At 43.4% G+C, this 13606-nt stretch overlaps 1 protein-coding gene across 4 annotated transcripts in view; it reads left to right on the top strand.

Annotated features, from left to right (window-relative positions):
* TOM1L2 (target of myb1 like 2 membrane trafficking protein) overlaps positions 1 to 13606 on the top strand; it is a 56293-nt gene that overhangs the window by 15554 nt on the left and 27133 nt on the right. For all 4 annotated transcript variants that reach the window (XM_064726242.1, XM_064726241.1, XM_064726240.1 and 1 more), the window contains exons 2-7: positions 3113 to 3197; positions 4117 to 4195; positions 5787 to 5936; positions 10110 to 10244; positions 11176 to 11334; positions 12015 to 12131. In XM_064726242.1, the coding sequence (XP_064582312.1) occupies positions 3113 to 3197; positions 4117 to 4195; positions 5787 to 5936; positions 10110 to 10244; positions 11176 to 11334; positions 12015 to 12131 (725 nt within the window). The remainder of the gene's footprint in view (positions 1 to 3112; positions 3198 to 4116; positions 4196 to 5786; positions 5937 to 10109; positions 10245 to 11175; positions 11335 to 12014; positions 12132 to 13606) is intronic.

Here is a 13606-nt window from a genome sequence, read left to right as displayed (position 1 = left end):
CTGCACCCTGGAGTCCTTTGGTCGCATTCCAGAGTTCATGTGTGAATGAACTGGTGCCTTTTAATGGGTGTGGAAGAGGTTGATGAACTGATTCCTCTTTCAAATGGGATTTGTATCATCTGTGTGCCATTCCTTCTGTGTTAGTTTCCAAAATCTGGTTAATCTTGTCAGCTGTATCTCGATGTTATGTGAGGAGGAGCCTTCCAAAGAGTCCATGAAATACTGGACAGGTTATTGAGTATTTTTAATTTCCTGCATTTTGGCTGTGTTGAGTAGAGATTCTCCTACAGCTGAGTGCAGACAGAGCTGTTTCACTAGAAATCCAGAATTACAACCGGCTGTGTTTTGGTTCTAGAAGAGCTCTGCAGGCTTTCAGTTCGTCGCAGCACAATGCAGCTCTTCAGGCAAATCCCACCCAAACCTTCTCTGCAGCCAGTGAACTCCTTTGTACAGCTGAGAGAGCTCTGCAGCAGCAAATCTGGGTCACACACCCTACAAAGGACACACAACTCCAGATGACAAGTGCTCGTGTGCTCTCTGTTGCTGAAGAAGAGACTAAAATTAGCTTCTGACTCTTACTCGAATTAAAAATTACCCAAGGGGAAAAGAACTATTTCTCAAGAAGGCAACTGTTATGTCTTAAACCCACACAGTCTCAGCTGTGTATGCAGAAATGCAAAAATAAAAAGGTAGTAACCAAGTTTTCTGGGAGAAAGGGGATTTTGTTTTTCCTGGAATATCTCAAAAAGGGAATATGACCAAGGTTATCAGGGACCACAGATGAACATTCTGGTGCCAACCTCTGTACAATGCTGCAGCAGCATCTTTTCACTCTGATATCTTCAAAATATCACTTTTTTTACCCATGGAGTGATGCCATATCCACATTTTGTCAAAATAAACCTTAATTCCATGGGTTTTACAGGACCAGCGAGTGAATTGGCTGCCAGCACAACTTTGTGCAGCATCAGCATTTCCCAAGATCATATATAAAAGTGATTATAGCAGACCAGAGAGGCTGAACATTGCTAAGTTGCTGCCTGATGCCAAATACTGTCAAGAACACACAAATTTCTCAATATAGTTTAAGATTAAGGAAACAAATGATGTGCCCAGCTTAGGGAATACTCTCTATTTAAGGCACAATCTCTTATTTTGGAGCATTTGGCTTGTAAATCCTTTGCAGCTCTGGGGATCACCTTCTCTAGCAGATCAGATGTAGTGATGTTTTTTATTTTTATCTCTGAATGTTAAGGGGTTTTTTCTAATGTTGAATAAAATGTTTTCTTAACTGATAAGGATTATATGGAGGTGAAGGCAGATCACATTCTGTAGCAATAAAACCTTATGTAGGCTGTAAGAGCACAAAGCAACCAACAGAAGTGATTCTTACAAGTAGCTTTGCACAAAGATAAATTCCTGTATCCTAGAAAACATTAAACAGCTCTGCCTGCACTGTAAATGCAGTAAATTAAAAATGCTCAGTAAACTGTCCAGTATTTATTGGACATTATGGAAGCTGTGCATCTCTCAAGCATAAAGAATTTTCATTGACCAAAGTGAATTTTACCATGAGGTGGTGATGGCTGAAAAGGATCCAGCTGGGAGATTTTCAGCCTCAATTCCCTCCCCAATGAGACACTGCAGTGCTGCTTCTCAGAATGAGAAGTGAGGTCTGTAACAAATATTTTCCTTTTCCGTGGTGTCCTCTCCCTTCTGTTCAGCTCTCCCTTCTGGGGTTTTGCATAGCTGTCTGGTTTGTCTCAAACTTCTGTAATTGCTGTCCTTGGTGGAGCTGCTTTAACCATGATTTTGGGGTAGACAAGTCACTGAAATTTGAATTACCCAGGCACAGTTTTTCTCCAAACAATGTCTCATAATTATGGCCTGTGGGCATCTGTATCCTCAGTCACAGTGATGGAAATATTAATAGGAAAAAACCACTGTTGGTAAACAAAAAGAGAAGTGTGAAGTCCTTGGAGCCTGGTTTGTCCAAACAAAATCTGCTCTGTCCTGGGGTACAGACTGGGGTTAGATGGAGACAGAAGGAGAGTTGGAGAAGATGTGGTTTTGTTTCTGCTTTGAAATGTTTAAAAGTGGGTTTGCTTACCCTGTTTGCCTTCCAGCATTGAATGCCAGGGATCTGTAGGAAAACCCAGAGTAATTTAGAGAAGGTCATGCCTGGCTCAAAGGTCCCCTTTTTAGATCTTTCTACTGACAGGCTTTTATGTTCAACTTGACATCATTGCTGAGTGTGGGTAGCAGATAGGATTTGAATACTGCAAGTGAGGAGTGTGAAAAATTCCAGGGATGTTCCAGGCACTGCTAGACAGAACTATATTGATTTAGGAGGAAATCCCAAGGAGGAAATAGTTCTTGTCAACTGATTACTGCAAGTTATGGTTGTGCTACTTCTGCAGACACCTATAAATTAAACTGCCAGCAGTTGGCATCTGCCACTGTCACAGTGCTATAGGTCATCCTTCCCTGGGAATTGAGTGATGCCAGAGTGACTTAACCTGCCACAAAAATAGTCAGGGAAGGTCTGGGAGGAAGGCAGAGCTTGGGAGGTGTGTTCAGAGCCCAGCATGGAGAGGGACATAGCATGGGACAGATGTCATGATATCATGACCTGTACTGTTATGTGCTAAATGTTTTCATGTTCTGGTGGGTCTTTTCATGCTGAAATTCCTTGAATTCTGTCTCCAGGTTGGTGTTTTTCCTCCCTCAATTCATGTGGAGGTATCTGCTGAAACAGGGAGGAGGTCATGCTGGTTTGGGGGGATATTTTCCTAGCTCATAACTTGCCAGCAGTGCAGCATCTGAAGAGTTTAAATTGGAATTAGCTGACATTTTCCTACTCTCTCAGGAATTCAGGAGTCTTTGAAGAACAGCCCATCTATGTGGGCTGGAGGGATAATTGATTCTGTCTGGAAACCTCTATGCTGATCCCTAAAACCAGGATGGAAGGATTGACATTGTTTACTGTCAGCAGGGATTTGTTTTTTTCTGTCTGTTGCTGAATAGTTTCAGCTCAGAGTAACTGAAGATGGATTGAGGTATAGACCTAATCAGGAAGATGTGAAAAGATTTATTTTTCTTTACTTTACAGAAAAGGCCACAGATGGCTCTTTGCAGAGTGAAGACTGGACACTTAACATGGAGATCTGTGACATTATCAACGAGACAGAAGAAGGGTATGTGCCATTTCAGCAGACTTGGAAAGGTCCCTGAACACAATCTTCCTTTGGTTGTACTCAGCATGTGAGGAGGTGCAGTGAGGCTGGGGACAGATACTCATGGTTTCAATGCAGTTTGCTTGGTTTTCCTGCTCCTTAGACCTCTCCTGCTCTCAGAAAATACTGTATGATGGAGGATACCTGTAGGATTCAGGATGAGAGGAAATGGCCTCAAGTTGTGCCAGGAGAGCAACTTATTTAGATGATGTAATAAAAAAAAATTCTTCACTGAAAGGGTGGTCAGGCTGCCCAGGGAAGGGGTGGAACCACCATTCCTGGAAGCATTAAAAAACACGTGGATGTGGCATTTTGGGATGTAGGACAGTGGTGGGCTTAGTGCTGAGTTGATGGTTGGACTCAATGATCTAAGAGAGCCTTTCCAACCCAAATGATTCCGTGATATTTTCTATGGTCAGTCTCTGCTTGGGAGGGCTGGCATGAAAAACTTTTTGGAGAGGGTGCCACTGTTGTTTTTCAGTAGGTGTATCTCTTTACAATGCCTTTAATTTCAGTTATTTGTGTAGACAGCTTTTCTGACACACCTCCAGCACCAGAAAGCTTTGCTGCTTGCAGTCTGCAGGAGAACTGATCACTGCTCTTATTCCCTGGGCTTGTCAGACTGGCTGTCAGTCTTCCCTGCCAAATCAACAGCCTGAATTTTTGGAGACTTGGGGCATTCCTCCAGTCTTGGTTTCTGTGGTACCTTGTCTCCTCACATATTTCTCCGTAACCCTGCTTTGGTTGTAGTCAGATGATCTGAAATTAACCCACATTCTTATGTCCAGCTGGAAATGGCAAAGGATTCATTTTCCCACCGTTTATGGGATGTGAAAAGCCTGTCTGAGCTGTCTGTTAAAATGGTGTGTTTCTCCTTCAGGCCCAAGGATGCCATTCGGGCGCTGAAGAAGAGGCTGAATGGAAACAAAAATTACAGAGAGGTCATGCTGGCGCTGACGGTGAGTGGGGGCAGGCTGGAATGCTTCAAAGGGCAGAACCCTTTTGTCATTTTCCTCTTCCTGGCACTCTCTTGAATGTACACACTATTTCCTTTAACAGCCACTGCTCTGCCCTTTTCTTCTCTCCAATTGCCTCCTCACTTCCTTGGGGAGAGCTGCTGGAAGCTTTGCATAGTGGTTTTCCAACTCAATTGATTTCTGCTTCTTTTCGTGGCTCCTATTCATCCCAAGTACTGACTGAGGAGAGTTAAAGTGGCTCAAATGGGTCTGTTACTCTTTGAGGTTTTCCTTTCTACTCTCATTTCCCTGTGTCCAACCATTCCTCCACTCCAAGGCAGCAGCTGTGGACGTATCTGCAAGTAAGGATGATGAACTTGCCATATTTTCAGCTTCATAAGTAGCTGATGCACAATTTCCCTTGTGAATGAATCTCTGTAGGAGACAATGCATTAATTTATGCTGATCTAATTTCACTCAATAAAGTGTAAATTATATTCTGTGCATTCAGACAGCACTGCTAAGGTGTGGGATAATTTAGCAGTGACCTTTCCTGCTGATGGCTTTGGCTGGAGCTTTCCTGGGTAGTGCAGCCCTCCTGAGTGGGGTGCTGGGCTGGCTCTGGCAGTAGCTAGATCGAGTTATCCTGCTGTGGGGAGGTGAGCTGCATGATTCTTTCACAGAGCTCTTGTTGCATCTCCCTGACGAGGCGTGACCGTACTTTCTGTCTTCTTGCCATTTCCTATCCTGGATTGTCATTTTGACAGATTACCCAAGTCCAAACCATGAGATTATCCATTGTGCAGGAAAGAGCAAAATCCATCAGGAATGAGCCCGTGTCATCATGGCTGATGAAAGTGGCTGAAGGAGGAGAGTAATTACAGATTCCTGGGTACAGAGCCGCAGTGGTTATTAGGCATGGCTGTAAGGAGAAGTGACGCGTTGGATTTATCTCCATGCTAATCATGTTCTTCAGAGAGAAATCAACAGCTGTTCTTCCATGGCAGTTGAATGGCAAGTGGAAGGTGCCTCCAGCTAGGTTGCAGGGGGAAAATGTGTCAAAGTATAACCTGTCAGAGCATTCACAGGGGAGTGTTTTGAATGAGTGAAGATCATTCACCTGAATTCCCAGCTCTAAAACATGGCTTATAGCTCGGAGCAACTGGGTCCAGCTGTGTTCCAGGCACATGGAAAATGGTGGAGTGGCACAGCACGATAATATCTCACTGTGACAGGATGTCCTCTGTCTTACCTGCTCCTGATGTGCTGCTGTGTACTTGGCTGTTCAGCTGCACTGGCTGGAAAGTTCTGCTTTGAAGACAAAGAAACTGTCTATTTCTTTACCTTGAAAACAGGAAAGATGGATCACAAAAATGCCCAATATGTTAACAGTGGGTGAGGTACAGCTGAATGTGTGTGTAGAGAAGTCTTTTGGCAAAACTGGGGAAGAAGAGTAGTAAGAGTATAAGTGTAATCTTCCCTCTATCTGCTTGCCCTCCCATCAAAAAATCTAAAATAAATTAAAAAATCAGGTGCTGTGTGTGTGCTCAAGCTTTGCTCCAACAATGAATGTTGGGTTTCTTTGTGTGCATAGGTGTTGGAGACGTGTGTGAAGAACTGTGGCCATCGCTTCCATGTCTTGGTGGCAAACCGTGACTTCATCGATGGAGTTCTGGTGAAAATCATCTCACCCAAGAACAACCCCCCCACTATAGTACAGGATAAAGTCCTAGCACTGATTCAGGTACACAGCTTGTCTCTGCTTCCATATGTTGCTGCCTGAAATAAGGACTGTCTGCTTCGATGCCACGCATCACTAAACATGCTGTCACATCGTTAAAAATGTGGCAGGTTTTTTATATATAAACTCAAACAATATATCCAGATTGGTGGGGAAAAGCAGACATGTACACACATAGATATTTTATCCAGGGAGGGCTGTCTGAATTCTAGTTAGAGAGGTACCATGCTAAAACAGGAGGATTTAATAAAAGGTAAATAGATGCTTTTACAATTTAACAGTCATATCTAGAAGCTGGAGACTTGCCTCAGTGATGAGCTTGTCATCTGAGGCCAGGAGATTTCAGAGGATTGTGCTTTTGGTGGCAGCTGCAGAACACTTGCCTTTCTGTGTCTGTTTCCCTGACTGGAAAATGGAGCTGTTTCCCTCCATTTGAAAGCATTCTGCATTCCTTTCAAAGATGGTTATAGAAAAGTAAATGACCATATAGGAATTAAAATGGTTTTGGTGTCTTTTCTGTGGTTATTGTGCAGTAAAAGCACACTGTCAGATCCTTGCCTGCAGTGGGAAGTTCAGCCATGGGCCTGTCTGCCACTTCTCCTTCTGTGCAGCACAACAATAAACAGCCGTGTTAATTCCACAAACCATTAGCCACACATGAGGAGACATTGGTGCCTGCCTGGAGGAAATCTGACAATTATAGGAAGCTTTATCACTAAGCTTCCACAGGCTACTGCATACACCAGAGACTAAAAGACACTGCGTATTTAAAATGATATAAACCTGCTGCAGTGTTCCTTGTGGGGAGGTATTTACAAATGCACAGCATCATTTGCCAGATATACTTCTGATTTTTATGGCAAAGCATGCACTTGGATTTCTGCTGCTTTATTTCTTATTTGAATACAGGGATAGGGCATCCTTAGAGCATGACAATGTAAATAAGTGATTTTCAAACAGGAAATAGGTAGGGTGGTGGAATTAATGGGCATCGAGTTGGGGTCTGTGGGGTCCCTTTATTTCTGGTATATGATTTTGTGGCTTTTCAAAAAAATAGCACAAAATTAATGAAATTATTAAAAACAATTCTTGTGCATCTGACTGAGCCCTCAGGTTTCTGCCTCCCCTGGTGGGAGAGTGGATGCATGCAGTGACCAGGAGATGAGGTTAAAAACTGCCTCATAAAGACAAACTGGGTGTGTTTCCATGTTATTTTAGGGAATGTTGGTTTTGCTGGGCTCTGGGTTTAAATGGATTCCCAGTGGTGAATGCAGCTAAGATGGGAGTGTTTGTAACATAATCAGAAAGCCACAGTCATTGCCTCAGTGTATTAAACAGAGCTTTATCTGAGGAGACTTAGTGCAGTAGAGCTAAAAGCTTCACTCTGGGTACTAAATGCCTTTTGATAGAAAAAGCCTGAGAATGATGAAGGTTGCCTGTGGGTGGGTTCTGTACGTGTCTCTTGAGCTGGAGGTGGCAGGGGACTTTGTTTTCCAGATTGCCTGACAAGTTTGGAAGAGTGATGGCAGCCACTCATCCCAGGTGCCCTATGGACACAGCCCCCCAAAATACCCCATGACAGCTTCACTCAGCTCAGGCTGTGCTCTGGAGAGCTCCCTAACAGAGTTAACCCTGTCCCAGAGCGCTGATCTCAGCTTTGCCCCACCAACATTGTATTTATCCCTTTCTGTATCCAGTGTTTTTTATTGGGGAATTAATAAGAACGGAAATGAGAGGATTAATAGCCCAGACTGGGAAGCATGGAAGAGAACTGTACAAACAGCACACATCTTCAGGCACACAGCTGGCAAATTCATGGGCCTTTCCATAAAAAGGGGAGATAAAGCTGCCATCCAGTTTCTTATCTAGAGACTTGTTTTGAGATGTTGAGCGTCTTGCGTCTCACTTTCTCAACCTATTTCCCAGTGTACATGAATTAGCATATGTTACACAGTGCTTATCCTTCCTTCCTCACCCTGCTAGGAGGCCTTGGAAATATTCCTTGTGTGTCTCTGGTAAGAGCTGGCCTGTCACCCAGTGTCCAAACACTGGCATGGTCCCCTATTTAGGGGGCTGATTTACAATGGTGTTTAAATGACCTGTTTGGGCACACTGAGGTTCCAAGTGGGATTTATCCTGAAGTATCTACATTTGATAGTCTGGCCCAAAGTCTTAGAAGCTCTGAATTCCATCTCCCCTCTATCCTACACGTGTTTGGACAATGGGCAGGTCTCCTAAGCTCTAGTGTAGCTCCTTATCCATAAAGCAGAGCTGATATTGCAGCTGCCTGGTTGGGTTGTAAGCTGTCTAGGACAGGGATTGTCTTACAATGTGTGTAGACAGCACTTAGGACAATGGTGCCTGTCCTGCTTGTGACCTCTGAGACACACTAATGTAGATAATGCTCCCAGCTCAGGTGAAGAAGAATACAAATGGAAGTGTCTCCTTTCTCCAGGGAAGAGAATTGCAGGAGAGAGAATATTTTTAAAAGGTGGAGTGCAGATGAAATGAGATCGTTTTGCAAAATCCACAGGAAGCCAGTGAAAGAGGGGATGCATTAGTACTTCCTCCTGGACAAACAAGCTTCACTGAAAACTGGGGGCAAAAATGCAGCATATTTTTGCCTCTAAGTTTCTTTTGAGTGATGATTATTAAATAGAACATCCCTTGCCTAACACTTTTCACTTTTGCTTGCAAATAGAGTTGAAGTGCTGAACACCATTATGTAGAAGCATCATTCAGGTGGCTTCTGATGTAAATTGAAAAGGCAGTGAAATGGCAAAGGTGGAGTTACTTGTGCAGTCAAAACCTCCATCAGAATTGGGGATGTTTTGGAAGGTCAGTTCCAAGGAAACAATGGCTGTGTGCTGTCAGAGCTGTTTTCTCTGGCTCAAGCAGGGCTGTTTGGACTTGCACTGCATCAGAGCAGTTGATGCAGTTAATTTACTCTTAACAAAGCTGAGAAGCAAACCCAGGATTGTCTGCTTGCACCTGATAATGGATTGTCTCCTGGGCACAGATGGTAGGAAATGCTCTCTTAGAATTGAACAGGATAGGAATGCAAGTTAAAAATTTATATTATTTTTTATCTTACTTTTCTATCTTGGATTTCTGTTCTCTCCAATATAAGAAATGGCTCAAAGAGCTTTCAAAGTAAAAATAGTCAAAGAACAAGTGTAAAAGTGATGACTAAATGAATTAAGTTCTGAGCCCACGTGTGTCTCGCAGTAGTTCTGGATCCAGCACACTGATACCCTGCTCTACACATGTGGGGGTTTGTGGAATGCTTCATTTTTTAATTGAGTCATAATATTTCAGTTTTTCCTTCCTCTACCTTTTTAATATTTGGTTCATTTCCAACACAAGTGAAAGGGGTTGAGGCTTTTAGCATCCTGTGCTCCCAGCAGCTTCGTGAGTGCAGGAGGCTGGCTAGCCAAGAGGAGCACTTAGTACTCCCACTGAAGGAAAAGCTCAAATGTGAATTGAAGTCTTTTTACACACCAGAGAATTCATGCAGGAGAGATATTATGAATGTTCTGGCTGTGGGAATTTCTCTCTTTTAAACTCATCCTTTGTGCCACACTGGGGTGCCTGGAGTGTTGGATATGCTCTGTCACAGCCCAGGCGTCCTTAGTTCTGCTGCTCAGGGGACTGTCTCTTTCACAGGACAAGAACCTCAGAAAGGACCTTTTTTTAAATTTAAGTCTGGTCCAAATAAAACACTGAAGATAACTTGATGGCTGTGTTTTTTCCTTTGGCAACAAATGAGGATGTTTCACAAAGTGAATGGAGATTACTTAAGATGATTGTAGAGCTTTGTGAATTTTGGTTAGATCTGTTGAATTTTTCACACAGACCTTTTCTGGTACAATATGCCAGAAAAGATCAGCATCAATCACTGCTGAGGAGAGGAGATGGGAAGAGACTTTCATGCATGTTCACAGATTTTGATGATGTCAGGAGCTACTCACAGCTACTCCGCACTGGGTTCCTGTCTGGTTTATATCTGAATAAAATGTATGAGTGACTGTCTTAATATTTGCAGGATCTTTTAGACCAGGTCTGATGATTCCAGTTTTCCTTTGAAGCTGAAATCTTTTCCAGTCAGTATCTGAGGTCAGGGTGGGGCTGGAGCTTCATTTGGAAGGTTTATGGATAATCCCTCGTGTTTTCCAGGCTTGGGCTGATGCCTTCCGAAGCAGCCCCGATTTAACTGGGGTAGTGCATATTTATGAAGAACTCAAGAGGAAAGGCATCGAGTTCCCCATGGCAGATCTTGATGCTCTGTCTCCAATACACACACCACAGAGGGTAAGCTGCACCCTTGCAATTCCAAGGGTGTTTTCCCAGGATGTCTAAGTAGTTGGATAACTACTCGTTTTTCCCCTCCCATTTCTGTGATTTGGCTCATTTTCTCACTTCTGGAAGGACATTTTAATAGTGAAAGGGCATGTAAGAGGGGCATAATACAGACTGATAAGCTATCTCCTCCCTTGAGTCAATCATCAATCTGAGAAGTTGTAAAATGTTACATTTAATCTTGTACCATAAACCCACCAAACAAATGCAACTAATTTGTTCAAAGAGAGCTCAGCAAGATTTATGATTTGAGATTTACTTCTTTTGCTCAAAAGTGTGGCTGCTTCTGTTAGTGATAACCCTGAGCCAAGGTCTGCCTGTCTGTTAGGGGTGTATAGACTCTGAATCTCTCTGATCCCACAGTAATGTGAGAACTTTACACCTCTGGAAAGTTAAGTCTGGAAAGTCGACAGAACTGCTGCTTGGAAGTAACTTAATGATCACAGGTGTTCTGATTATTCACTCTGAAAACAGAAGTTAATGAATCTTTGAAGCAGCAAATGCAAGTGATCAAGGACTGAGAGATTACAATTCTTGTGTCAAGGTTAATTAAATTCAGTATCTACGTATCACATCATTTTTTGGAAGCCTGCAACTTAATTCCTAGTTTAAAAGAATTTATAATTATTTCTCTTTGGCTCTTGTTTTTATTTTGCTTCTTACTTTTCTTGTAAAACTAAATGGACTTAAATGCTTGTGAGTTGGGTCAAAAGAGATGGGCATGGAAGATTTTTGGAGCTGCCAGTCTTTTCTAGTAGCTGCACTGACCTTTCCCACAAGGTGCAATTATGTTCTATATTTGAGCCTGTTTGGCCTGAGGTTGCTGACAAAGCAAGTGCTGTCCCAGCTCAGCTTTTGAACTGCTGTCTTTCTGATGTGGCAGAGTGTTCCTGAAGTTGATCCTGCAGCAAATATGCACAATTCCCAGTCTCAGCAAAGGATGAGCAGCAGTTCTTACTCTTCGTCCTCTCCAACGGCCTATTCTGCTCCTCAGGCCCCAGCCCTGAACGTGACTGGTCCCATCACTGCTAACTCTGAACAGGTATTGGCATGTTGATTCTTTTGAGTGGGACTCTTTCAGCAAATCAAATTAGAAACTAATCTGCAGAGGAGCTTTCATTTTAACCCTTTGGACTTTGTCTCCTAGGTCTGGCTGTACTTAGTAATAATTCTTTCTGTTATACTGTAAAATCTGGGCTGTGCATGTTGTCTCTGTGGCCTGATAATGGCAGCACTGTCTGCTGGTCCAGCCCCCTCAGCAGTATTTTAGCAGTTATTCCCAATAGCCCCTCTCCTTTCAAGGCACAGAATGTCTTGCAGATGCAGGAAGTCAAGCCCTTGCAAATGCCCTAATAGAGGATTTTCTTTTCTCCCTGCAAAATTATAACTTCAGAGACAAATATTCTACTTAAAATATGTACATCTTTCCCCACACTGGAATGAGGCACCACAGCCAAGGTCTGGCTTTAGGTGCTGTTTGCAATTGCTTCCCTTCCATACAGACACAGCACATCTGGGTTTGTGATGATAATTCTTCTCTTTTTCTCTTCCTTTTCTCCTGGGTAAACTTTTTATCTCTCTTGGTTTTTCCCTGCTAGAATGTCTGGAGCCTGAGATATCAAGTCAGACAGAACCAGAGATATCTCAAAGTCAGCTCCTGAAAATGAACTGCCTCAACTAAAAGATTGTGCAGTGTTTTGCTGTCTTGTTACCCCAATTTAGATTGCCCGGCTGCGCAGTGAGCTGGATATTGTTCGTGGCAATACAAAAGTGATGTCTGAAATGCTGACAGAAATGGTACCTGGACAGGAGGATTCCTCAGACCTTGAGTTACTCCAGGTAAGTTTCCTAGAAAATATGATTCTGATCTTTTCTGTGCTTGTGTTTCTCTGGGGGTGTGTTTTGTTGTACTCACTTCACAGCCCATGCTTGGATTCATAATGGATCTGGGCTGTGCCTGACCCTGGCAAGTGCCATCATTTGATTTTCTTCATTTGTTAAAGCTTCCAGTGACAAGGATTTCCTTACTTCCCTTGAAACTTGTTCCAGTGCTTTCCTCTGTGTGTAGCTAGAAATTTTTCCCAATGTTGAATATCAGGTCTCCTTTACCACTAAGAAACTTAGAATTGCCACAGGTTCTGTAAGCCCTGAGCATTCCTGCTTCTTTTATATCCCTCATCACCACTTGTACAGTGTCAAAACATTCCCAGTCACCATGCAGGAAAAAACACTCTATGTTTCCATCTGGAATAAAGAATGCTAAAGATCTGTGGGTTCTCTGCCACTTGAAATCTTATCTATGAACTGATTGCCTTTCCAGAAGATGTGTTTTTCTGAAGGTGTGGTGTCTTAAGGCAGGTGCTCACGTGAGGTTCTGTGGTGTCCAGAGGGCTAGACTGGGTAATGAGGAGGGATTTCTCTGCAATCCAGTGCAGCACTGTGCATCTCAGGAAGGAAAACAGTATAAACTGAGCTCATGCCTCAGGCTTGACACCTATTTCCCAAGGCTGGTGGTCATGGGGTGGCCTTTGGGCTGAGGAAAGTCACAGATGTCACAGAGTCCCACAGATGAGGAGCACTGCAATCTGACATTCCAGCTGCTGCCCTTAAGGTGGGATTTGCCTTTCCACAGCTTCAGAAACAGCCTTCTGTTCTGATCCTCCAGCAGGGAGGATGGGCTCCCACAGCAGTCTGTTCGGAGGAAGGCAGGGAATTGCTCTCTGTGATACATCAGAATTTGAAATCCATCCAGAAACTGGTCTCTCCCGTGCAGTGGCATTGTGTGTTTGTCTCAGAGCCATCATGGCAGCTGATGAGAGGTTCTGCAATAAAGAGCCTTTCAGTCACTGCCCATTTGGGTCGAGCTGCTCAAAACAAAAGCAGCTTCCAGGAAACCATGACAGGCCGAAATCGAACAGTTTGCTTACACTGAGAAACAGCCACCAGCATCCTGACAGTGTAACCTTAGAGCACAGCTTTAAGGTGAAAGAACTTGATCATAAAACGGAGTGACAGCAATGATTCTTTACCCCAGCTGGTTCCCTTCTGTGACTGATGCAGCCTAAATCTGAATCACAGAGCTGGGGAGAGCCCATTTTTGATCACAAAGGCTGGTTAGCCTTTTGAGAGCTCTGAGCTGGGTGCTGCATGCAAGGACTCCTTGCTTTGAGGTTTATATAGCCCTCCTCCTTAAATAATTCCTGACATTTTCTCCAACAATCAAATGTAAACAGCCTGTGAGAGAGCCAGCTCTGAGCAGAATAGATAGGTACTGTCAGCCCTCTCGGAAAGGCAGCAAACAAACCTCTGAAATG

This window comes from Zonotrichia leucophrys, chromosome 14 (assembly GCF_028769735.1).
Source record: "Zonotrichia leucophrys gambelii isolate GWCS_2022_RI chromosome 14, RI_Zleu_2.0, whole genome shotgun sequence".
Lineage (NCBI taxonomy): Eukaryota > Metazoa > Chordata > Aves > Passeriformes > Passerellidae > Zonotrichia > Zonotrichia leucophrys.
The sequence above is the reverse complement of the archived record's forward strand: the minus strand, read 5'-3'. Positions and strand labels throughout refer to the sequence as shown.